The sequence below is a fragment of the Balaenoptera acutorostrata genome, chromosome 7 (assembly GCF_949987535.1).
Source record: "Balaenoptera acutorostrata chromosome 7, mBalAcu1.1, whole genome shotgun sequence".
Taxonomy (NCBI): Eukaryota; Metazoa; Chordata; class Mammalia; order Artiodactyla; family Balaenopteridae; genus Balaenoptera; species Balaenoptera acutorostrata.
Genome location: NC_080070.1, coordinates 72,570,948 through 72,597,500, shown reverse-complemented (window position 1 = coordinate 72,597,500; position 26,553 = coordinate 72,570,948). Strand labels below are relative to the sequence as shown.

The 26,553-nt window shown below is 34.8% G+C and overlaps 1 protein-coding gene across 4 annotated transcripts in view; it reads left to right on the top strand.

Annotated features, from left to right (window-relative positions):
- The window catches only part of SNX13 (sorting nexin 13), a 146,827-nt gene that overhangs the window by 97,368 nt on the left and 22,906 nt on the right, over positions 1-26,553 (top strand). For 2 of the 4 annotated variants that reach the window (XM_028164514.2, XM_028164516.2), the window contains 4 exons: positions 2,830-2,899; positions 7,009-7,148; positions 15,996-16,103; positions 17,993-18,103. In XM_028164514.2, coding sequence (XP_028020315.2) covers positions 2,830-2,899; positions 7,009-7,148; positions 15,996-16,103; positions 17,993-18,103 — 429 coding nt within the window. Of the gene's footprint in view, positions 1-2,829; positions 2,900-6,975; positions 7,149-15,995; positions 16,104-17,992; positions 18,104-26,553 lie in introns of all 4 variants that reach the window. The other 2 variants (XM_007164874.3, XM_057549918.1) reach the window with 1 other exon arrangement.

Below are 26,553 nucleotides of genomic sequence, written 5' to 3'. Positions count from 1 at the left end.
CACATAAATCTGTTAAATCCAAGCTTTTAAGTAGCTAGACTCTTTTCAATTCTTTTTTTTTAATACATAGACAAATTTTAATGAACAGCTGCATTTTAAAAAATAGTTTAAGATGATAAAGAATTGTTTTAAAAACCATCAGATATTTTTCATGTTTGATGAAGATAACATTTATTAATTGTATTAAAATTATAAACTAGATCATAATAGTTTATTCCAGTATACTAAGCAAGAAAATATTTAATGTGGTGGTTTACTCATTTTGTGATTGAGACTGACACATAAATTATAAACATTTTTAGAAGTGCCATTGTAGTTGTGTTTGCTCAATTGATTATCATAGTAAATTTGAATTTTTGGTTTTTATCTTAGCATAGTGTTAAAAAAAAACACTTTTTTTTTGGCAAGGAATTCAAGAATCTTAACCCAAGAATTACTTTACAAACTGATTTTATTTCAGGACAGCATTAATGCACTTGTTTTGAAATCACAGTTTTCTATGACTAATCAATACTTATAGTGCTAAATCACAATGTAGTTCTGTAGTTACTATTTCACCAGTTGTAACTTTATGTAGTCTAGTTGATGTTTACATGTGCATTGTACCTGTGACTAATGGTTAAGAGATATCTCATTGGATTTTTTAAATCATATTTAATGAAAATAATATTACTTGCATATTTTAAATGTGCTAAAAAGACATTTATATATTATACAGAGTTTTTCAACAACTTCTGGGTTGCATAGTATATAAGATGCTAACATGTTTAAAGTAATAAGTAAGCGGCATTTAGCTTTTTAAATGTTACCTGCAAGGGAAGGTTACCAATAATAATAATGTTTTTTTGAAAAAGGTGATTGTTTTATATTCCCTGTGCTAGCTTGTAATTAGAAGAAGATTACAGTAGATAACAATCTTAAATTTTGTAGAATATTCCATTTCCTTTGGGGCTTCTATCTTTCATGTAAAAATAATACTAAAACAGAGGTCGTGCTGTTTCTGTCAAAATGTTTTATTATAGGTCAGGTGAGCACTTAAAAAAATAAGTGCATTCTATTTCTTTTCAAAGTATTTTCTTTCACTTTATATCCTGATAGAGTTGTAGAACAGGTATTACACCATTATAACATTGGGAAAGCTGAGAAACAGGAAAGACTAGTTGATATGGCTAAAGTCTCTTAAGGTATCAGTGGTGAAGCCTGGACTAGACCTAATTTAATTGAATGGTTCTCCCACTTGATTTGTGGTTAATCTGTATGGAATTATCAAATTTTGCTTCTCCTGATGATCAGTTTTAGTAGATAGAATTTTGGCTTTCTTCTTGGACTGTAATTGCTTAATTTAAATGGCTTTATGTCATATGCATGGCTTCATTTAAGTCATTTAGATGACTCTTAGTAATAACTGGTAATATTACATTAATACTCCAAAGTTCATTCAATCCTGTGGTTTTCAAAGTGTAAAATATGTCTGAATCATATAATGTCTGTGTGTTATAGGTCCCCAAGACCACTCCTATGTTCATTGATTTACTAAGAGGACTCACAGGTCCCAGCATAGTCATACTCAGGCTAGAATTTATTACAGCGAAAGGATATAAAGCAAAATCAGGAAAGGGAAAAGGTGCATGGGGCAAAGTCCAGAGAAAACCAGACACAAGTTTCCAAGAATCCTCTTCCATGGAAGTCACATAGGACAGACTTAATTTCACCAGCAGTGAATATGACAACATGTGTGAAATGTTGCCACCAGGAAGGCTCATCTGACACTAAGTGCCCAGGGTTTTTATTGGAGGCAGATTACACAGGCACCCTCTGCCTAGCATATACTAAAATGACTCCCAGAAGGAAAGCAGGTATTCAGCATAAACCACATTGTTTGTACAGATAGTTTACGTAGAGTGAGCCACTCTTAGCAGTTAGGGAATGGTGGGAACCTTTTCTAAATCTAATTTCCCAGATATTGTCCAAGGGCCAACCTTGCAAGCAGTTCTTTCTAAGGAGAGCAACTTCAAGTCTGTTGTGTTAATTCTTTTCCTTACAGTCTGCCTTCATTATATGCATTATGTTCCCTTCTGTGTATGTGTGGGTGTATGGATATGTAGCAAAAAAGTTTTAAGTTTAGAGCTAAAGTCTATAGTTACAAAAGATTTATTCTGAATCGATCAGTAATACTTTTTGTTTATGGAATAATTTTTGAAAATTAATTATTTAAAATATCTTAAACTGTAGATTCACTTCATTTAGTAAGTAATCATAATAATGGCTAACATTTTTGTGTTAGGCAGTCTTCTAAATGTTTTACATGTCTTTTCATTTAGTCCTCACATAACCCTTTGATGTAGGTACGATTATTCTTATTTTATAGATAAGGAATCTAAATTAACTAAAACTATTTCTAAGTTAACAAAAGTGTTAAGTTAAAGAATACAAAGTTGACTCTAGTATATTTCAGCATTAAAATTGAAATGTTGATTTAAGAATATGTTTGCTTATTTTTATCCACATTTTTTTTTTTTGCCATGTATTGAATATATATAATTGAGAAGAAGCAAATTATAGTATGTGGGCAGGTAATGAAGGAAGAAATAATCTGATGTATTAAGTTGATTACTAAATTACTTTGTTTTATAGTTTCTTAATCTTAGGTTCTCTCTCTCCTATTAGTATAAATAGGATTATTGTTTGGGGGGGAGGATACAAATAATATAAAGCTTACATAGGGCAAAGATGAGTAATGTTATATATGATGTAGAATTCTTTAACACTTTTTTTCCTGTAAAATTTAACAATTTTGTGTTCTGATTCCCCCCCCTCTCCACCACCCAGTCTTTAGATGACCTTTCAAATGTATCTTCTGATGACTCAGTACAACTTCATGCTTACATTTCAGACACTGGTAAGAGACTTTGTGGTTTAATTATTACCTAAAAACTATTGACTATTATTACTCCTACATTATTTTCCACATTTATTTTTATAAATCATTTTTCTGTTCTGTAGTCATGTTTTCAAATTACTTGTTTTCTGTAGCATGTTCTTCATTAAATTCTATGTTTATTATTATATGGGTGTTTCCTTTCTTAAGGTTGTCACTGTTATCATTTGAAAAAGGTTACATTTTAAGCATTTTGTCATGGCTAATAAACTTTGAAACCAATCTTCTTTTTCTTTGAGTCTAGCTGATAATTGTCTGCATAATCCTTATTAAATTGTCTTGGGGCAGATTTTAGTTTAATATTTGTTTTCATACATGCAAAGTCAGATTAGATATCTGGATAAATGAAGTTTTTTGGTATAGGAGTTTATAGAAGTTCAAGAAATGCTTGGATGAGGTGAGATTCATGACTGAATCAGCATATGTGCAAAGTGGCTAGTGAACTGAGGAAAAAAATCAATTTCCATCATTGTTATTGGGTTATTAGATAATGCCAATGATGGCGTTCTTATCTGGCTTCTCACTATTTCTACAATATAGGAGTGTGTTTGTCAGATTACATACTGAAGTATAAACGTACAGATAAATACCTCAGTTCAATTTCATACTTATAATTTAGATAATTTGAAAAGAGATTTAATAGTACAAGTGTAGTTTTAAAAAGATCATTTGCATCTGTTTTTTTAAGATCTTTTTTTACTTTTCACTGGAGCTGGAGTCTAATTTTCCATTGTGTTTTCTACCAGATTTCTGTAATAAGTTATCTATAATTGCTCTTTCAGTTTTTCCTTTACCTTTTACAAATAGTTGGTGCATACGTTGCTCTTAAAGGTCATTAGATAACACTCTTGTCCATAAAACCAGAGGGTCTTGTTGCGTTTCTTTCTAGCTTTTGATACATTTGTCTCACTTTTTCCTTCCTTAAAATTTTAAAATTCTTTTAAAAAACTATCCTCTTTGTTGAGTTGTCTTCTAAATATGAAAGCCTTTGTTAAAGTGCAAACATTTAGAATTTGTCGTTTTGTTTCTTTCTTTAAGTCCTTAAACTTTTGTGTGTAGAAGAAGATACTAATGTCCATATTTCTTATGTGGGTCTTTCTCTTCTCTGAGGGTTCTAGTTTTCTAGCTGCTTTGTCCATTCATTCAACAAGTATTTATTAGCTTCTTAAAAGATATGGAAGCATAACACTAAGTATTTTTAATAAATTGTAATTTCTGTCAGACAAATTTATGTATAAACACTAAAGAGGCAGCATAGTATGGTGGTTAAGAGCACAACTTTTTGTCCAAATTGCTTGGGTTCATACCCCAGCTCTTCCACCTAATAGTTGGGTGAACTTGGATGAGTTCCTTAACATCTCTGTATCTCAATTTCCTCATCTGTAAAATGGGATATTAATGATAATGATAAAAATAATAATACTTGCCTCATAGGATTGTTACGGGACTAATTAACTGTATTCGTAATTACATGGTGGGCATTATATATTAGTGTTTGTTCAATAAAGATTTCTTTTACGAGTTGGGCTCTAGAGTCTCTTAGAGTCTGGATCCCATGTCCTTAATATCTGTATGACGGAAAGTAGAACTTAAGAGTCCAGTGCAGTGCTATTTAAGGAGTGATCCATGGACTACAGTGTACTGGCTTCTTCACTGAGAAATCTTGTTTTAAAAAATATTGGCTAAGTTAGGCAATGTGCTTAGTGATGAGATTTATTTATATTCTGATCTTAGCTCCTTGTCTGGTTATGGATTAGGAACAAAGAGGTTGCACATCACCTGTTATGAGTAGTAACATTGTCCTAATGCAAATAAAACCTGTTATTTCCACTATAATATCTCACCATCATCTCAAAATATATGTAACCTCATTATCTTTTAAAATCAAATTACCTTTCTGTCTTAGTGCTTCTTTTATAATAGCCCCATTGTTCTTCCTATTGTGCATGCATCCTAGTCATGATCTCCCTTGCCTGTCAATTTGTGACAAATCTGATTATTCTTTTTTAGAATGCTTTCTTAAATTCCTTTGTTCTTTCTGTTTCTATTTCTTGCTATTCTCCTTGTTCTTATTACCTCCTAATTGGTTATGGTTTGCTGCCTAATTGGCCCCTGCTTCCTATTATTATCCTTTCCCAAACCTATCTTGAACACAACAGGTAAAGCCATTCCCTTGTTGCCTTGCTAATAACTCTGTTGAGTGATGGTGGTTCTTTCATGTGATGAAAAATTGTTGTACACTTTGTTCCACATAGGTCTCCGAGTGAAGGATATTTGAAAGAGGGGAACAGTGAATAATAGAGTTAAAGCCTCTGACAGCAAGGTGACCCAAGTCTATCCCTAGTCTTCTATTTTGTCAAGTCAGGAACACTGATATTAGATGGTAAGGGAATGAAGGACAATTTTGAATAGAAAGTGCAAATCTTAGAAAAATTTTAATGAAAGGCTGGGAGAGGTTTCTGTCCAACTACATTTGCCAGTATAGATTTGTAGCCGTTATATTATTAAAATAATTTACTAAGAAGCTGCATGGACCCTTCTTTGCCTAATTATATATGAAATACAAATATTTAGTCAGCTCCAAAGCTTGGCCACTTTTTTTTTGTAATTATGGATCAGTATAATCTATTATTAGAAGAGCAGTTTATACTTCTGGTCAACATGGTAGTCTAAACTGCTCTGGGAAATCTTGCTTCCCACACATCGAAGGGCTGAAAACAATAGAATAAAAATAGCTAAAAGGGGAAATCTACAGGTGTAATAGGCCGTGAGGAAAAGCAAATTTAGGGAAATGAAGAGGAGTTGAAACCAAGGAACCTATAGGATCATGAAGACTGCTGTCTTGATTTTGACAGCATTTGTATGCCTTCAAATTTAGAAGAAGCAGGATGGGCTAAGGCAAGGAGAATCTGGAACACGGTCATTTGCATAAAGCCCAGAGTCACAGAGGGTGGCTTGATGTGAAAGAGGAACCAGAACTTAGCCTACTGTCAGAGGAAAGAACAAAGAATGTCAAGGTCATGGTTGGGAATGGTATCTATCACCCATATGAAATTGAAAGCCTGTCTTGTATTGTGACATCGGTGTGTCTAGATTCAGCCATCCTCAAGTGGTTGTGTACCACAGGGTTTCCTAGCCCAAGAGTCTGTTAAAAATATTCGTAGAGATAAAATGAGGCAAGAATACCACACTATAAAAAAAGAACCATATAAAATTATAGAAGTAAAAAAAATTAGTTATTGAAATTAAGGTGAGTGGATGAATTAAGAAACAGACCAGGTACAAATGAGTGGAGACTCAGTAAACTTTTAGAGACCTGAAGTGATGATCTAGAATAGAATACAACACAGGGGGGAGAAATGGAACATGAGAAAGACAAAATGATTCAAAATACATCTTTTTACTTAAGATTAGTACAAAATAGGAATAGGTTTTCTTTTTCGAGACTACCTGACTTGGATGGTTTGTGTCAATTAAGTAGGAAAATGACTATTTAGAACAGTCTTCAGAATAAATTACACTTGTAAATTGTTGAATATTTTAAACAAGAAAGAGATTTGCCAAAAGAGCAGATAGATCTTATCCTATAGCTTTTACTTGCTGTTCAGTTAAAAAGCTTTCGAGTTACAGCTGAATAGTGAAGGCTAGTACAGAAGGTTATTATTTTGTTTCTGTTGTTTTTCTTCTATTAAATTTAAGAGACTCTAATACCATACTATGAGGTGGTACTGTGTTATCATAACTAATAATAAATAAAAGCTCATTGGGAAGAGAGTCCAATGTAGACATCACTGTGTGGTTGGCAGTTATCATCATAAACTTTTAGGTTATTTTGTAATGTAGCCATCATATATAACACATTATGGATGTGAGTACAGAGGATGAGAATCTATTTTATCCTTTGGTGACATCCTTTTGTCTCAATCTGTCATTTCAAATTCTTCTTCATTTCATGTTCTCCTTTTTGTTTGTTTTTGTTCTTCATCTTCCTCCTTTCTGTGTCTTTTGTTCCTCTTCATTTTGTTTTAAATGACTAGTATATGCTGACTATGACCCATATGCTGTGGCAGGCGTTTGTAATGATCATGGCAAGACATACGCGTTATATGCCATCACTGTGCACCGGCGCAGTCTAAACAGTGAGGAGATGTGGAAAACCTACCGGCGTTATAGTGACTTCCACGACTTCCACATGAGGATCACCGAACAGGTAATGAGGTTTTTAAAGTTTGTGTACTTTACATTGTTTCTTGATTCCATGTTTGATTCTAAATAGCTCTGAGTGATGTGAAGGTATTGACCAAAGCTAAGTAAATAAGGTAAGAATTTTTTTATAAGCAACATGAATGTTATAAATCATTATTTTAATGATTTAATTTAATTAATTATTTAATAATAAATAAAATCATTATTTTGCACATTTAACCAATAAATCAAATTTTAACCAGTCTTAACTGTTGTGGACTAGTGACAAAATATCAGTGGTATACCTTGGAAAATTAGAATAAGTGTATATTTCTGACTTTAAGAGTGTGTGTATGTGCTGTGCTTTGCAGAGGTATTTGGGTTTGGTTTAAAGTAGGGATGGGGATCACTGGAAGGCATTTGGTGGTTTTGTTTTTGGCAGTATAATTTAAAGCTATGGTTATTTTAAATGGCGTCCTTTTCTAAGTGTTAACAGTTAAATCCTTGATCCATTAAGTTATGAAGAACCAAAATCTAAATTAAATTTAACATTAACCAAATAATGTTTTTAATTCTTACCAAATATAACCCTCTTGTTTCATAGAAGTATGAGGACTCTTAAACATAACGAATGTAAACAAATTATTTCTCTGTTTTATTTTTTATTAAATATTCTTTTCTTTTTAACTTAGAACAAAATAACTTATCACAGGATAAATTGGAATAGGTGTTCTGTGAAATTTATTTTAAGTCATGAGAATCTTTCATTCAGGGTTTTAAAATAAACAATTATTATTAAGCCAATAAAATAATCATAATTAACGGTGACATTTGACTGGGTGGACTAAAGCTTTGAAATGACATTTTACTACTTAAGTAATCAGAAAGTATATTTTTCAGTTAGGGTAGTGGAAAATATATGGTTGGCACCATGATAATCTCATTAAAATACTTCGTGAATAGAGTGAGATAAACTATTAATAGCTTAAAAGTGTTTAGAGACCAGGTTAAGCCTGGTCTCTAAACACTTTTAAGCCCATATTAAAAGGACTGTTTTTAATTATATTCATAAGGAAATTAATAACTTCGGACGTAACTGTTCTATTGTTCTTGTTGAATAGATCTTTTCTTCATGTTTAGCTTGATTTGTTTGTAGAGGTGAAAGAATTTTCTGCCCCACATTGAAGAAATAATTGCTTTGTTTACTTTTTCTATTATTACCTTTTTCATATTGTTTTAAAATTACATACCTTGGAGCGTCTAGGTTGGCAAACACATGGTATGCTCAGACAGGGCATGGATGCTCCATGCCCTTTTCCATATCTTGCCTTATTCATCTCTTCCATCTGGCTGTTTTTGAGTTATATCCTTTTACAACAAACCAGCAATCTAAAAAAGTCTTCCGACCCCTGGCCTGGCTTAGATCATCACTGGTGCTACTGCTGTCCTACATTCCTCCCAGATCACATGCCAGCCTCCCACTGCTTCTCAGAGCTCGATTTAAGTAACCAAGAGGCTCGTCTCCTGAGTTTGAGAACTTCCCTTGCTCCACTGTCTTGTATTCCAGGTTGTCCTACCCATCTTGCCCATGAGACCGTGAGCTCCCTGAGGCAAGGATCTCATCTTTCTTATACTCCATTCTGTCACCTGCACCAAGAACAGCCTGGAACGGACCGTGTGGCTGACAGGGTCTTCGTGCCCTGGCCGGGTGTCAGGCCTGTGCCTCTGAGGTGGGAGAGCCGAGTTCAGGGCATTGGTCCACCAGAGACCTCCCGGCTCCACTTAATATCAAATGGTGAAAACTCTCCCAGAGATCTCCATCTCAAGGCCAAGACCCAGCTCCACACAACGACCAGCAAGCTACAGTGCTGGACACCCTATGCCAAACAACTAGCAAGACAGGAGCACAACCCCTCCCATTAGCAGAGAGGCTGCCTAAAATCATAAAAAGGTCACAGAGACCCCAAAACACACCACCAGACACGGCCCTGCCCACCAGAAAGACAAGATCCAGCCTCATCCACCAGAACACAGTCACCAGTCCCCTCCGCCAGGAAGCCTACACAACCCACCGAACCAACCTTACCCACTGGGGGCAGACACCAAAAACAACGGGAACTATGAACCTGCATCCTGCGAAAAGGAGACCCCAAACACAGTAAGTTAAGCAAAATGAGAAGACAGAGAAACACACAGCAGATGAAGGAGCAAAGTAAAAACCCACCAGACCAAACAAATGAAGAGGAAATAGGCAGTCTATCTGAAAAAAAATTCAGAGTAATGATAATAAAGATGATCCAAAAACTTGGAAATAGAATGGAGAAAATACAAGAATCGTTTAACAAGGACCTAGAAGAACTAAACAGCAAACAATGATGAACAACAAAATAAATGAAATTAAAAATTCTCTAGAAGGAATCAATAGCACAGTAACTGAGTCAGAAAAACAGATAAGTGACCTGGAAGATAAAACAGTGGAAATAACTGCTCCAGAGCAGAATAAACAAAAAAGAATGAAAAGAATTGAGGACAGTCTCACAGACCTCTGGGACAACATTAAACACACCAACATTCGAATTATAGGGGTCCCAGAAGAGGAAAAGAAAAAGAAAGGGACTGAGAAAATATTTGAAGAGATTATAGTTGAAAACTTCCCTAATATGGGAAAGGAAATAGTCAATCAAGTCCAGGAAGCACAGAGGCCCGTACAGGATAAACCCAAGGAGAAACGCGCCAAGACACATATTAATCAAACTATGAAAAGTTAAATACAAAGAAAAAATCTTAAAAGCAGCAAGGGAAAAGCAACAAATAACATACAAGGGAATCCCCATAAGGTTAACAGCTGATCTTTCAGCAGAAACTCTGCAAGCCAGAAGGGAGTGGCAGGACATATTTAAAGTGAAGAAAGGGAAAATTCTACAGCCAAGATTACTCTACCCAGCAAGGATTCATTCAGATTCGATGGAGAAATTAAGACCTTTACAGACAAGCAAAAGCTAAGAGAATTCAGCACCACCAAACCAGCTTTACAACAAATGCTAAAGAAACTTCTCTAGGCAGGAAACACAGAGAAGGAAAAGACCTACAATAACAAACCCAAAACAATTAAGAAAATGGTAATAGGAGCATACATATCGATAACTACCTTAAATGTAAATGGATTAAATGCTCCAACCAAAACACATAGACTGGCTGAATGGATACAAAAACTAGACCCGGTATATATGCTGTCTACAGGAGACCCACAAGAAAGAAATCATAAATTTCAGATCAGAAATAAATGAAAAAGAAATGAAGGAAACAGTAGGAAAGATCATTAAAACTAAAAGCTGGTTCTTTGAGAAGAGAAACAAAATTGATAAACCGTTAGCCAGAGTCATCAAGAAAAAAGGGAAAAGACTCAAATCAATAGAATTAGAAATGAAAATGGAGAAGTAACAACTGACACTGCAGAAGTACAAAGGATCATGAGAGATTATTACAAGCAACTGTATGCCAATAAAATAGACAACCTGGAAGAAATGGACAAATTCTTAGAAAAGCACAACCTTCTGAGACTGAACCAGGAAGAAATAGAAAATATAAACAGACGAATCACAAGCACTGAAATTGAATCTGTGATTAAATATTTTCCAAAAAACAAAAGCCCAGCACCAGATGGCTTCACAGGCGAATTCTATCATACATTTAGAGAAGAGCTAACACCTATCCTTCTCAAAGTCTTCCAAAATATACCAGAGGGAGGAACACTCCCAAACTCATTCTATGAGGCCACCATCAACCTAATACCCAAAACAGGCAAAGATGTCACAAAGAAAGAAAACTACAGACCAGTATCACTGATGAACATAGATGCAAAAATCCTTAACAGAATACTAGCAAACAGAATCCAACAGCACATTAAAAGGATCATACACCATGATCAAGTGGAGTTTATCCCAGGAACGCAAGGATTCCTCAGTATATGCAAATCAGTCAATGTGATACACCATCTTAACAAATTGAAGGAGAAAAACCATATGATCATCTCAATAGATACAGAAAAAGCTTTCGACAAAATTCAAAACCCATTTATGATAAAAACTCTCCAGAAAGTAGGCACAGAGGGAAGTTACCTCAACATAATAAAGGCTATATATGACAGACCCACAGGCAACATCATTCTCAGTGGTGAAAAACTGAAACCATTTCCTCTAAGATAGGAACACGACAAGGTTGTCCACGCTCACCACGATTATTCAACATAGTTCTGGAAGTTTTATCCACAGCAATCAGAGAAGAAAAAGAATTAAAAGAAATCCAAATCGGAAAAGAAGAAGTAAAGCTGTCACTATTTGCAGATGATATGATACTATACATAGAGAATCCTAAAGATGCTACCAGGAAACTACTAGAGCTAATCAATGAATTTGGTAAAGTAGCAAGATACAAAATTAATGCACAGAAATCTCTTGCATTCCTATACACGAATGCTGAAAAATCTGAAAGAGAAATTAAGGAAACACTCCCACTTACCATTGCAACAAAAAAAAATAAAATACCTAGGAATAAACCCACCTAAGGAGACAGAAGACCTGTATGCAGAAAACTATAAGGTAGTGGTGAAAGAAATTAAAGATGATACAAACAGATGGAGAGATATACCATGTTCTTGGATTGAAAGAATCAACCTTGTGAAAATGACTCTACTACCCAAAGCAATCTATAGTTTCAACGCAATCCCTGTCAAACTACCAGTGGCATTTTTCACAGAACTAGAACAAAAAATTTCACAATTTGTATGGAAACACAAAAGACCCCGAATAGACAAAGCAATCTTGAGAAAGAAAAACAGAGCTGGAGGAATCAGGCTCCCGGACTTCAGGCTATACTACAAAGCTACAGTTATCAAGACAGTATGGTACTGGCACAAAAGCAGAAACATAGATCAATGGAGCAGGGTAGAAAGCCCAGAGATAAACGCACACACATATGGTTACCTTATGTTTGTTAAAGGAGGCAAGAATATACAATGGAGAAAAGACAGCCTCTTCAATAAGTGGTGCTGGGAAAACTGGACAGGTACACGTAAAAGAATGAAATTAGAACACTCCCTAACACCATACACAAAAATAAACTCAAAATGGATTTAAGACCTAAAGTAAGACCGGACACTATAAAACTCTTAGAGGAAAACATAGGTAGAACACTCTATGACATAAATCACAGCAGGATCCTTTTTGACCCACCTCCTAGAGAAATGGAAATAAAAACAAAAATAAACAAATGGGACTTAATGAAACTTAAAAGCTTTTGCACAGCAAAGGAAACCATAAACAAGACGAAAAGATAGCCCTCAGAATGGGAGGAAATATTTGCAAATGAACCAACTGACAAAGGATTAATCTCCAGAATTTACAACCAGCTCATGCAGCTCAATATCAAAAAAACAAACAACCCAATCCAAAAATGGGCAGAAGACCTAAATAGACATTTCTCCAAAGAAGATATACAGATTGCCAACAAACACATGAAAGGATGCTCAACATCACTAATCATTAGAGAAATGCAGATGAAAACTACAATGAGGTATCACCTCACACCGGTCAGAGTGGCCATCATCAAAAAATCTACAAACAATAAATGCTGGAGAGGGTGTTGAGAAAAGGGAGCCGTGTTGCACTGTTGGTGGGAATGTAAACTGATACAGCCACTATGGGGAACAGTATGGAGTTTCCTTAAAAAACTAAAAATAGAACTACCATACGACCCAGCAATCCCACTACTGGGCATATACCCTGAGAAAACCATAATTCAAAAAGAGTCATGTACCACAATGTTCACTGCAGCTCTATTTACAATAGCCAGGACATGGAAGCAACCTAAGTGTCCATCGACAGATGAATGGATAAAGAAGATGTAGCACATATATACAATGGAATATTAATCAGCCATAAAAAGAAACGAAATTGAGTTATTTGTAGTGAGGTGGATGGACCTAGAGTCTGTCATACAGAGTGAAGTAAGTCAGAAAGAGAAAAACAAATACCATATGCCAACACATACATATGGAATCTGAAAAAAAAGAAAAAAGAAAAATTGGTCATGAAGAACCTAGGGGCCGGTCGGGAATAAAGACACAGACCTACTAGAGAATGGACTTTAGGACACGGGGAGGGGGAAGGGAAAGCTGGGAGAAAGTGAGAGAGTGGCATGTACATATATACACTACCAAATGTAAAACTGATGGCTAGTGGGAAGAAGCCGCATAGCACAGGGAGGTCAGCTCGGTGCTTTGTGACCACCTAGAGGGGTGGGATAGGGAGGGTGGGAGGGAGACGCAAGAGGGAGGGGATATGGGGATATATGTATATGTATGGCTGATTCACTTTGTTATAAAGCAGAAACTAACACACTATTGTAAAGCAATTATACTCCAATAAAGATGTTTAAAAAAATTAAATTAAGATATACAGTGTAAAAAAAATCACATAGCTCATATATCTCTCTTTTTATTTACTTGCGAATTTATGGGAATTTGGTATAATACGAAATTTTCTTTGTGTGAATACTTGTAATCTTTTTCTGTTCCAGACAGATAATTTTAAAAGGAATTTGGTTAATTTAGACTCTAACAAAATAACTGTTACGTTTAATTTTTTATTAATAAGTTATAATATTTTAAAGTTTTGGAAATAAATTGTTGTTTTGCTGAGTACTGTTATATTGCCTTGGTGTTTTAGTTTGCTAGGTCTGCCATAACAAAATAACATAGACTGAGTAGCTTAAACAGGAGAAATTTATTTTCTCATAGTTCTGAGAGCTAGAAGTCCTAGTTCAAGGTGTTGGCAAGTTTCGTTTCTCTTGAGGCGTGTCTCCTTGGCTTTCAGATGGCCCCCTTCTTGATGTGGCCTCACATGACTTTTTCTTTGTGTGCTCGCATCCCTTGTGTCTCTTTGTATGTCCAAATTCCCTCTTTTAAGGGCTTTGATTTGATTTAAGTGCCTCTCTAAAGGCCCTGTCTCCAAATACAGCCACATTCTGAAGTATTGGAGGTTAAGGTTTCAACATACGATTTTTTAGGGAATAAAACATACTGGTAATGCCTGAATAAACTATGCATTCTATAAAACTGAGTCAGTAGTTTAAGATACCATGGATAAGTCCTATTCTAGGAAACTAAATATCTTTTAGGACACCTTGAAAACTGTAAATGTACTTCTATAAGGTGTCATTTTTCAAAAAATTAATTCATAAAACCAGGTACTCTATATTGTACATTCATTCAGTGTGGACCCATTCTAATACTTTGTGAACCACCCAACTTGTGACTGTCACTGCAGCATAACATTTTCCCTGTAAATCGGGGTCCCCATCCCCCAGGCCGCAGACCACTATTGGTCTGAGGCCTGTTAGGAACCGGGCCGCACAGCAGGAGGTGAGCAGAGGGCAAGGGAGTGAAGCTTCATCTGCTGCTCCCCATTGCTCGCATTACCGCCTGAACTATACCCCCACCCGCCCCGCCCTGGTCCGTGGAAAAATTGTCTTCTGTGAAACTGGTCCCTGGTGCCAAAAAGGTTGGGGACCACTGCTGTAAATGACCTCCCCCTCCCCCCCCCCCCTTTTTTTTCGCCTTGGCTAGGACGAAAGAGCTGCTTTTAAGTTTCATGCATTAACATGTAATGAACTTGTTCGCATTATAGCTCCAAGCGACCATCTGATTTGCCATTCCATTTAATAATTTATCAGAATCTTCCAGTTTCGGGATGAAAATTATCCTACACCTTTTCATTTCCTCTTTTCTTTAATCTTTGCACCAGGAATGAGTTTTCTTTACAGAAGCATTGTTGTTTTTAAACAAAGAATGGTTTTAGAAAGTTTGTTGCACTTCTGGATGTGTATCACAAAGGAAAAGCAATGAGGCTGCTCATTGAAGTTTTAGATACTAGGTATTGCTGGCCAAGCACAAGCCTTCGCTCAGTGACTTTGCTCTTCCACTTTGTTAGCAGCTAGTGTGGTTAAAATCTGTGCTTCATCAAGGCACAGTAGATTCCTACATACCTGGACTTTTGAAGGTGGAGTCTGTAAATGCTAAATTTCAAGTATGTACATTTACTTTTTGTTTGTGGCTTTACAAAGATAAGATATATACTTGATAGCTTTTAATTTGTTTTTTTCTTAGTTATCTATGAGTTTATTTTTCATGTAGTTTCATGTAGGAGAAGAAGTATGTGTTGTACTGGTTATATATAGAGAGTTATGATATAGCTGTAATCTATATTTTGAAATTTGCTTTTTCTTCCTTTAATAATTAGCTATTACAGTGATTAACTGATTTGAAGTCATCAATATAAAATATTTCTTTGAGTTTTTTTAACAAACCAGGAACTCATAACTTTGATTATTAAAAATTTATTGGCTAATACTTTATTCACAAGTTAAAGGGTTGTTAAGCAAAATATTTTTTTTACGTTTGTTATTAATTTTAATAATGTTAAAGACACATAATTTACAAATAATAATAAGAGTATTCAGTACTGTATCATAAGTTCTTTTTAGCCAACTGAATAGCAAAATATTTTTTAAAACCTTTTGTTATGAAAATTTTGAACAGTCTTAATATCAAAGAGAGTATAAAATAAAACTCCATGTGGATATCTTCATCAGTTATCCATGTTTGTCATTCTTAGAAAATAACTTCTTTATAATAAATAACATTCGAACTGTGGTTTGGACATATTTGGACAATATTTTATATTTTCTGGTTTTGGCTTAATATATTACAGAATCTGTTCTAGATGCTTTTGATATGTAGAGAAATTGTCACTTGGAAAATACTTTTCTGTTTTTGTAAAAAAACTAAGATTACTGAATGTATTTTGTTTTCTAGTTTGAAAATCTGTCAAGCATATTAAAGCTTCCCGGTAAAAAGACTTTTAATAATATGGATAGAGATTTTTTAGAAAAGAGAAAAAAGGATCTAAATGCATATTTGCAGGTAAGTTCATGTTTATTATTACTCGTAGATTTTCATTTCAGTATAACATACAAATATAGCTGATTTCTTTATTAGCAAATGTTTGTACTCTAATAGTGGGATAGCAGCCACTTCTGAGGTGCTGAGATACGACATGCAATCTGCTCAGTAATTTATAAATATTATTTCTCTGTTTATTAACTTAGAAGTTTTCTGGACTCTCAGTGCTAGGAATTTTGCTTCTTCAGGTTTGGATGAATATACACACACACTGGCAGGCATATATCCATTCTACACTACTGTAAAGTCTAGGAAGTCTAGGTATTTTATGGTAGACAGTTAAATGTTCCCAGTTCAGTAAATAGTTGCTCTTCATGATGTATCCAAAGCTAGTAGATTTTTTTTTCTTTTCCATATGGCTTATTACATGGTATTAAATATAGTCCTCTGTATAGATTTTTATTCTCAGATAAAGTGAATAGCTGTCTGCCATGCTCCAGAATGAGTCTGAGGCTTCTAAAATTACAGGATAATTCAAGAGAGGAATAGATCCAAGGGACTTTTCTGAAGTGTAGCATGCTAAGCATGTAGATTTCTCTTCTGGAATAATGGAATAATAAAACGTGTCTCATAGGTTACGTACTGCCTAAGCCGTTGGGACTATCAGAAATAACTTTGTTTTAGACCTGGGTACCCAAATGCCAGATTTTAATAGTATCACTTTATGGTTTTTTATACTAATGAATGATTTATAAAGTTTTCTCATCTATTAGCTCCCCACTTCTCTCTTTAGAACAGGGGTAGCCTGCCACCTGTTTTATTAAGAGTTTATTTTATTATTAGAACACAGCCACCCATTTAGTTTAGTGCTGTCTATGACTGCTTTTACACTACTACAGCGGAGTTGAGTAGTTGCAGCAGACTCCATGCATCACAAAACCTAAAATAATAATTATATGAACCTTCACAGGAAAAGTTTGCCGACCATGTCTTAGTATTATATTTAGTGAAACTTAGCTAATACTGTACTTGATATTTTGTTTGGAAGGTTTCTCTCTCTCTCTTAAACATTTACAGGTTTAATTGGGTTTGTTTATAACCATAATTGTAATTCCATGGCATTATAATTTACTGAAAGGGTAGGAAAAATATATACATCTGCTATTACTCACCTTTGTCTTCTGGCTTAAGGCTAAATATCTGAAATCATTTATATGACTCTTGTCAAACATTTTGATTTTTTAAAATGTATTAACTTCAGTTGCATTAAAATCTGTATCAGTTATTTATAAAATTTAGAAAATAAACACCTTTTTTCCAAATCTGGGGCCATAAATGTGTATTTTAATTGTGGCTATACTGTCTACTTCTTAGGTAATGATCTCAATATGTCAAAACATTTTTCATTGAAGAGATTAAGCTAGAATGTTAGGCTGTATGATTAACAGTGTAAAAGCAATATTTTGTTTTGGGCCTTCTTTATAATACTTAAAAAACTTTGAATTATTTTATGTACTTTCTATTAGTGTTAACTTTAAAATTAGAATGGGAATAACATAACAGTTTACTGATGTGGATCTTCTTAGTATAAGTTATAAAACCTGAAAACGGAATAGAAAATAACATTTGGGGGAATTCCCTGGCGGTCTAGTGGTTACGACTCTGTGATTCCACTGCAGGGGGTATGGGTTCGATTCCTAGTCAAGGAACTAAGATCCCACATGCCGCGTGGCACAGCCAAAATAGATAGATAGGCAGGTAGATAGGAGGATAGAAAAATGTGTTAAATTTTTTTTAAAAAAATAACATTTTTACTATACATTCTTAACTTTCTAGCAGATGAAATTATAAATAATAGTTAATTTCCAGTACCCTATCAATATAAGATACCTCTTTTCTTCTCCTGTTAGTTACTGTTAACTCCTGAAATGATGAAAGCATCCCCAGCTTTGGCTCACTATGTGTATGATTTCCTTGAGAACAAAGCCTATAGTAAAGGGAAGGGGGATTTTGCTCGCAAGGTAAGCAGACCATTGCATTGGTTTTCTTTATAGGTCTGTTTTCATACTTTGTTTTTAATAAAAGAAGATAAATTTGTATTTGTGTGTATGTTTTAAAACTAGAAAACTTTATTAAATGCTCCTTGGCATGTTTATCTTCTATGCTTTATTAAGCCTACTATTGATAAGTATATCTAATAAATATAAACTCCTGTCTTTACATATTGATTAAAATCCAGCAAAAGCTTGCAAGAAAAAAAAAGCTTTTGAAATGATACAGTAAGGAAAGTTGGCCTAAGACAGGTCACAAGCTTTCGTTAGCTTGAGAAGGAACTACTTCTTATTGGGAGGAAATGTCTTTTATTTGGAGTAAGGATAAGAAAAATGTTAAATAGGATATGTTCCTGAAAGTATTTGTGCCTTTTGAGTGAAATATTTATTGTTTAAAATTCTGGGGACACAAGACCTATTAAGATGCTAGCTTAAGGCAATAAATGATTTACTGCTCAAATTGGGCAAGATAGCTCACTGGGTGAGAACACAAACATTGGAATCAGGCAGCCTTTGGTTCAAATTCCTGTTCTGCCACTTATTAGCTGTGTCCTGTAAAATGTTACTTAACCTTCTGGGCCTTTAATTTTCTAAAGATTGAAAGTGTTAATCCTCAGTTTAGAGCATGTATGAATCAAATGAGATAATCTGTGTATTACAGTGCCTGTCTGAATAAAAGTTTGCTCTTAGAAGTAGTAACAATAGTAGCAGGAGCTGTAGCAGCAGTTGGGGAAGCTGGAAGTAGGAATTCTGTGTATTATTTTTGCAAGTTTTTAAAAGTCTAAAATTATTTCAAAATGAAAATTAGAAGTAAAAGACTTCCCCACCACTCGTTCCTTCTAAAAAGGCTAACTTGCTTAAAAAAGATTAAGGAATTGGTACAAAGTAAGTAAGATTAACAACTATAAGCATACTCAAGGATACTACGGTTTAACATCCAAGTGAATGCTAACATTTCTAAGTGGAATGTTTTATTTTAATAAGAAATTCCAGGTTATGTACCTTATAATGGTAGGTAAAAAATATGGTGGCCTTATCTTTGTATTTCGTGATTGAGTTTAAATTCCAACTCTAAATGGCTTTATTGTCAATAGAGATGCATTTTAATATTCCATCTTTTTTATGTTTACCTTATTTTCTCTCTTAAGGTTGCATCAATTTTAAGATAAACTAATAAATTGATAAGAGCTTTTTGAGATAAAAGAAGCATTATATTAAATGTAGACAGTGTCTTTTTAACCAACCAACAGTTGTGCATGTATATATGTAATGGGTAGGCCAAAAAGTTCGTTTGTTTTTTCCATAAGACGGCTCTAGTAGTGCTTAGTTGTCTTTAACTTCATTCAGAACAATTTTGTTAGATTGTATTGTGACAACTGTCATATCAGCGTGCATTAAAAAAAAAAAAACTTATCAAAATTGGTAAATTTTTGTGTAGCCGTTATAATATTGAAGATGGAAGAAAAAAAGCAATACTTTTCGCATATTATGCTTTATTATTTCAAGAAAGGTAAAAACACAACTGAAACGCAAATAAAGATTTTTGCAGTGTATGGAGAAAGTGCTGTGACTAAATGGGTCAAAAGTGGTTTGCGAAGTTACGTTCTGGAGATTTCTCGCTGGACGATGCTCCACGGTCGGTTAGAGCAATTGAAGTTGATAGCTATCAAATGGAGACATTAATTGAGAGCAATCGACATCATACCATGTGGGAGATACCCAGCACACTCAAAATATCCACATCAAGCACTGAAAATCATTTGCACCAGCTTGGTTATGTTAATTGCTTTGATGTTTGGGTTCCACATAAGTTAAGAGAAAGAAACCCTCTTGACCATATTTCTGCGTGCGATTCTCTACTTGAACTCAACGAAAACGTTCCGTTTTTAAAACAAATTGTGATGGGCAATGAAAAGTGGATACTGTACAATAATGTGGAATGGAAGAGATGGTGGGACAAGCGAAATGAACCACCACCAACCAACTAAAGGCCGGTTTTCATCCAAAGAAGGTGATGTTGTGTATATGGAGGGATTGGAAAGGAGTCCTCTTATTAGGAGCTCCTTCCAGAAAACCAAACGATTAATTCTAACAAGTACTGCTCCCAGTTAGACCACCTGAAAGCAGCATTTGACAAAAAGCGTCTGGAATTAGTCAACAGAGAATGCATAATCTTCCATGAGGATAACGCAAGACCGCATGTTTCTTTGATGACCAGGCAAAAACTGTTACGGCTTGGCTGGGAAGTTCTGATTCATCAGCCCCTTCAGATTTCCATTTATTTAGATCTTTAAAAAATTCTCTTAATGGAAAAAATTTCAATTCCTTGGAAGACTGTAAAAGGCACCTGGAACAGTTCTTTGCTCAAAAAGATAAAAAGTTTTGGGAGGATGGAATTATGAAGTTTCCTGAAAAATGGCAGAAGGTAGTGGAACAAAAGGGTGAATACATTGTTCAATAAAGTTCTTGGTGAAAATGAAAAATACGGCTTTTATTTTTACTTAGAAACTGAAGGAACTTTTTGGCCAACCCAGTGTGTATGTGTGTGTGTGTGTGTGTGTATATATATATATATATATATACACACACACACACACATACGTACATATATACACATTAGAGTCTAAAAATCCTTCTCAATCATTTCTGGAAATCCACAGTAACATACATTTTTCATAAATCATATTGATAATTACCAAGTTCATATTGACCTCTTTTAGATTGTCAGAATAATTTTCATGCATATCAAGAATTAGGAGTTTTCAGCTACATTTCCTTTTTGGCTAAATTGTAGTTTAATATTTTCCTTAATTATATTTCACTGGAAACTAAATAGCTGTTAGAGAAAATCACCTACTACTCAGGTTGAGAAATAATACTTTATAACACATTAACTTTGTGTTAATTTGTCTAGCTTTGCAAAATTTATGGGCCAATTCCTAGAAGAAGTAATTGACAAGCAGTCTTCCTCCATGTACACACTATCTTTCTATCCAGTTTTGTATCATGGTGTGATGGCAGTTTTAAGCTGTAGATAGGGACATAAATTTAAGTTAAAATTCCTTTGTTCGTGTTTTTACCAATACAGATAACTCAACTGAGGTGATAATTGAATGAATAGACAACATCTATGTATGCCAGGCTAAGTGTACACTTTTGCTGGCAATCCATAATTTACTCTTCTGCCTGGTAATTTGCAATTTTCTTTCTTTTTTTTTTTTTTTTTTTTTGCTTTAAACATCTGTTTTAAGATGAATTCTGATTCTGGAAACATTATCATACTGTGATGGGCTGCTTTTATGCTTCTAAATTCTGCTGCTTCAGGGTTGAGCGTCATAATCACGTGTGGAGGTTTCTCCACGCCCCTTGGTTCCCCCACTCCCCACCCTCAACACAGATGATTAAGCTTTGCCCTCAGAAATTGGAGGAAAAAAAACATGGAAGAAAGAAAAGGAAAGAAAAAGAAATGGATTCTGTAGGTCTGGGGCTGGTGCACAGGCAACTATTTTCAGTTACCTAATTCATGATACAGATTTAAGTTATCTTATTTTGAAAGAGTATCAGTGGTAGTTAGCCCTATGCCTAGATAGCATTTGAGGTTGTATTCATTTAACCAACTTAAGGTTATGTTAGTTGAACCTATGTTTCTACTGCGAAGTGTAAGATATATAAAATTCTAAAATACTTTTGACAGTGTTTAAACAATTTTTAATGTAGGTTATGATTAAAGTGAAATTCATGCCTTTTATGCTTCTGAAATTCTACCTCATCTGTGAACATTAAAAGTTAGTAGAATGGTGGCAGTTTTCCCTCAAGTTGTACATTTTAAGTGTCGTATTCTCATGTTTACCTCTTTTAAGAAATCTACTTGTGTTCTTATGACTTAGAGTTACTACGGTTAAAAAAAACACTTGGCAGTAATGTCAGTGTTGGAAATAATGTCCTGATTGATTTGAACACACTGTTATGGTTAACTGAGAACTACTGTATATAGAATTAGAATTACACACACATATATATATCATTTTACACCCAAATATATGTATATAATTTTACACACAAGTGTGTGCACACACAAGAGAGTTAACTTCATCTTCTTTACCCTTTTTAATCTCTGTATCTCTCTTCACCAGTGGTAGTGATTTTCAAGCCCTTCTTCTTCATTTCTGTCCTTTGGTTCTACTTTGAATTTGTTGTACTGTGACAGTGTCCCTCCTAAACATTGTATATTCCAGCAAGCATATCTATAAGACTGTTGGCTCTGCTTAACCCAAGGAATTACTAAAACTTTTACAGTTATCTTGAAATACACTCTTTGTTGTTATTGTTTATTGCAGTACCTATTTCACCTTCTCTAGTTTTTCTTGTTGGAAACCATGAAAGCATATTAAAGAATTTTATCTTCTCAATATCGTCTGTTAACATTGTGTTCCTTAAGCAGTGGGGTTCCATTTTTTTGCTCTTATTGCTTTTATTTTTTTTCTTTTTGCATAGAACATAACTCATTTCTGTGGTAGTTTTTATGAGATTCAATACTTTCTGGAAAATAGTCTTACAGTTCTGTTTGACTTTGGTTTTTGTGTCCCCTTTTTCTTTTCTCTCCTCCCTCCCTTCCTTTCTCTCTCTTTCTTTCATTTGTTTTGTTTGTTTTAGTCTGTTAAAAATCTCAGAGAGATCCATATGCATCTACTTTGGTTTCTTTAGATGGCTCTCTTAATTGAAATTATCTGACATTTGTACAGTCAGAAGGTCTATTTTATTTTATTTATTTATTTTTTTAACACCTTTATTGGAGTATAACTGCTTTATAATGGTGTGTTAGTTTCTGCTTTATAACAAAGTGAATCAGTTATACATATACATATGTTCCCATATCTCTTCCCTCTTGCGTCTCCCTCCCTCCCACCCTCCCTATCCCACCCCTCTAGGTGGTCACAGAGCACGGAGCTGATCTCCCTGTGCTATGTGGCTGCTTCCCACTAGCTATCTATTTTACCATTGGTAGTGTATATATGTCCATGCCACTCTCTCACTTTGTCACAGCTTACCCTTCCCCATCCCCATCCCCATATCTTCAAGTCCATTCTCTAGTAGGTCTGTGTTTTTATTCCCATCTTGCCCCTAGGTTCTTCATGAACTTGGTTTTTTTTTTTCTCTTAGATTCCATATATATGTGTTAGCATACGGTATTTGTTTTTCTCTTTCTGACTTACTTCACTCTGTATGACAGACTCTAGGTCCATCCACCTCACTACAAATAACTCAGTTTCGTTTCTTTTTATGGCTGAGTAATATTCCATTGTATATATGTGCCACATCTTCTTTATCCATTCATCTGTTGATGGACACTTAGGTTGCTTCCCTGTCCTGGCTATTGTAAATAGAGCTGCAATGAACATTTTGGTACATGACTCTTTTTGAATTATGGTTTTCTCAGGGTATATGCCCAGTACTGGGATTGCTGGGTTGTATGGTAGTTCTATTTGTAGTTTTTTAAGGAACCTCCATACTGTTCTCCATAGTGGCTGTATCAATTTACATTCCCACCAACAGTGCAAGAGGGTTCCCTTTTCTCCACACCCTTTCCAGCATTTATTGTTTGTAGATTTTTTGATGATGGCCATTCTGACCAGTGTGAGATGATATCTCATTGTAGTTTTGATTTGCATTTCTTTAATGATTAATGATGTTGAGCATCCTTTCATGTGCTTGTTGGCAATCTGTATATCTTCTTTGGAGAAATGTCTATTTAGGTCTTCTGCCCATTTTTGGATTGGGTTGTTTGTTTTTTTTTGATATTGAGCTGCATGAGCTGCTTGTAAATTTTGGAGATTAATCCTTTGTCAGTTGCTTCATTTGTAAGTATTTTCTTCCATTCTGAGGATTGTCTTTTCGTCGTGTTTATGGTTTCCTTTGCTGTGCAAAAGCTTTTAAGTTTCATTAGGTCCCATTTGTTTATTTTTGTTTTTATTTCCATTTCTCTAGGAGGTGGGTCAAAAAGGATCTTGCTGTGATTTATGTCATAGAGTGTTCTGCCTATGTTTTCCTCTAAGAGTTTGATAGTGTCTGGCCTTACATTTAGGTCTTAAATCCATTTTGAGTTTATTTTTGTGTATGGTGTTAGGGAGTGTTCTAATTTCATACTTTTACATGTACCTGTCCAGTTTTCCCAGCACCACTTATTGAAGAGGCTGTCTTTTCTCCACTGTATATTCTTGCCTCCTTTATTAAAGATAAGGTGACCATATGTGTGTGGGTTTATCTCTGGGCTTTCTATCCTGTTCCATTGCTCTATATTTCTGTTTTTTTGTGCCAGTACCATACTGTGTTGATTACTGTAGCTTTGTAGTATAGTCTGAAGTCCAGGAGCCTGATTCCTTCAGCTCTGTTTTTCTTTCTCAAGATTGCTTGGGCTATTCGGGGTCTTTTGTGTTTCCATACAAATTGTGAAATTTTTTGTTCTAGTTCTGTGAAAAATGCCAGTGGTAGTTTGATAGGGATTGCGTTGAATCTGTAGATTGCTTTGGGTAGTAGAGTCATTTTCACAATGTAGATTCTTCCAATCCAAGAACATGGTATATCTCTCCATCTATTTGTATCATCTTTAATTTCTTTCATCAGTGTCTTATAATTTTCTGCATACAGGTCTTTTGTCTCCTTAGCTAGGTTTATTCCTAGTTATTTTATTCTTTTTGTTGCAGTGGTAAATGGGAGTGTTTTCTTAATTTCACTTTCAGATTTTTCATCATTAGTGTATAGGAATGCAAGAGAGTTCTGTGCATTAATTTTGTATCCTGCTACTTTACCAAATTCATTGATTGGCTCTAGTAGTTTTCTGGTAGCATCTTTAGGATTCTCTGTGTATAGTATCATGTCGTCTGAAAACAGTGACAGCTTTACTTCTTCTTTTACAATTTGGATTCCTTTTATTTCTTTTTCTTCTCTTTTTGCTGTGGCTAAAACTTCCAAAACTATGTTGAATAATAGTGGTGAGAGTGGGCAACCTTGTCTTTTTCCTGATCTTAGAGGAAATGGTTTCAGTTTTTCACCATTGAGAACGATGTTGGCTGTGGGTTTGTCATATATGGCCTTTGTTATGTTCAGGAAAGTTCCCTCTATGCCTACTTTCTGCAGGGTTTTTATCATAAATGGGTGTTGAATTTTGTCAAAAGCTTTCTCTGCATCGATTGAGATGATCATATCGTTTTCTCCTTCAGTTTGTTAATATGGTGTATCACATTGATTGATTTGCGTATATTGAAGAATCCTTGCGTTCCTGGGATAAACCCCACTTGATCATGGTGTATGATCCTTTTAATGTGCTATTGGATTCTGTTTGCTAGTATTTTGTTGAGGAGTTTTGCTTCTATGTTCATCAGTGATATTGATCTGTAGTTTTCTTTCTTTGTAACATCTTTGTCTGGTTTTCTATCAGGGTGATGTTGGCCTCGTAGAATGAGTTTGAGAGTGTTCCTCCCTCTGCTATATTTTGGAAGACTTTGAGAAGGATAGGTGTTAGCTCTTCTCTAAATGTTTGATAGAATTCGCCTGTGAAGCCATCTGGTCCTGGGGTTTTGTTTGTTGGAAGATTTTTAATCACAGTTTCTATTTCAGTGCTTGTGTTTGGTCTGTTCATATTTTCTATTTCTTCCTGCTTGAGTCTCGGCAGGTTGTGCATTACAAGAATTTGTCCATTTCTTCCAGGTTGTCCATTTTATTGGCATAGAGTTGCTTGTAGTAATCTCTCATGATCCTTTGTATTTCTGCAGTGTCAGTTGTTACTTCTCCTTTTTCATTTCTAATTCTATTGATTTGAGTCTTCTCCCTCTTTTTCTTGATGAGTCTGGCTAATGACTTATCAATTTTGTTTATCTTCTCAAAGAACTAGCTTTTAGTTTTATTGATCTTTGCTGTCGTTTCCTTCATTTCTTTTTGATTTATTTCTGATCTGATCTTTATGATTTCTTTCCTTCTGCTAACTTTGGGGTTTTTTGTTCTTCTTTCTCTAATTGCTTTAGGTGTAAGGTTATGTTGTTTATTTGAGATGTTTCTTGTTTCTTAAGGTAGGATTGTATTGGTATAAACTTCCCTCTTAGAACTGCTTATGCTGCATCCCAAAGGTTTTGGGTCATCGTGTTTTCGTTGTCATTTGTTTCTAGGTATTTTTTGATTTCCTCTTTGATTTCTTCAGTGATCTCTTTGTTATTAAGTAGTGTATTGTTTAGCCTCCATGTGTGTGTATTTTTTTTTACAGATTTTTTCTTGTAATTGATATCTAGTCTCATAGCATTGTGGTCGGAAGAGATACTTGATACGATTTCAATTTTCTTAAATTTACCAAGGCTTGATTTGTGACCCAAGATATGATCTATCCTGGAGATGTTCCCTGAGCACTTGAGAAAATGTGTATTATGTTGTTT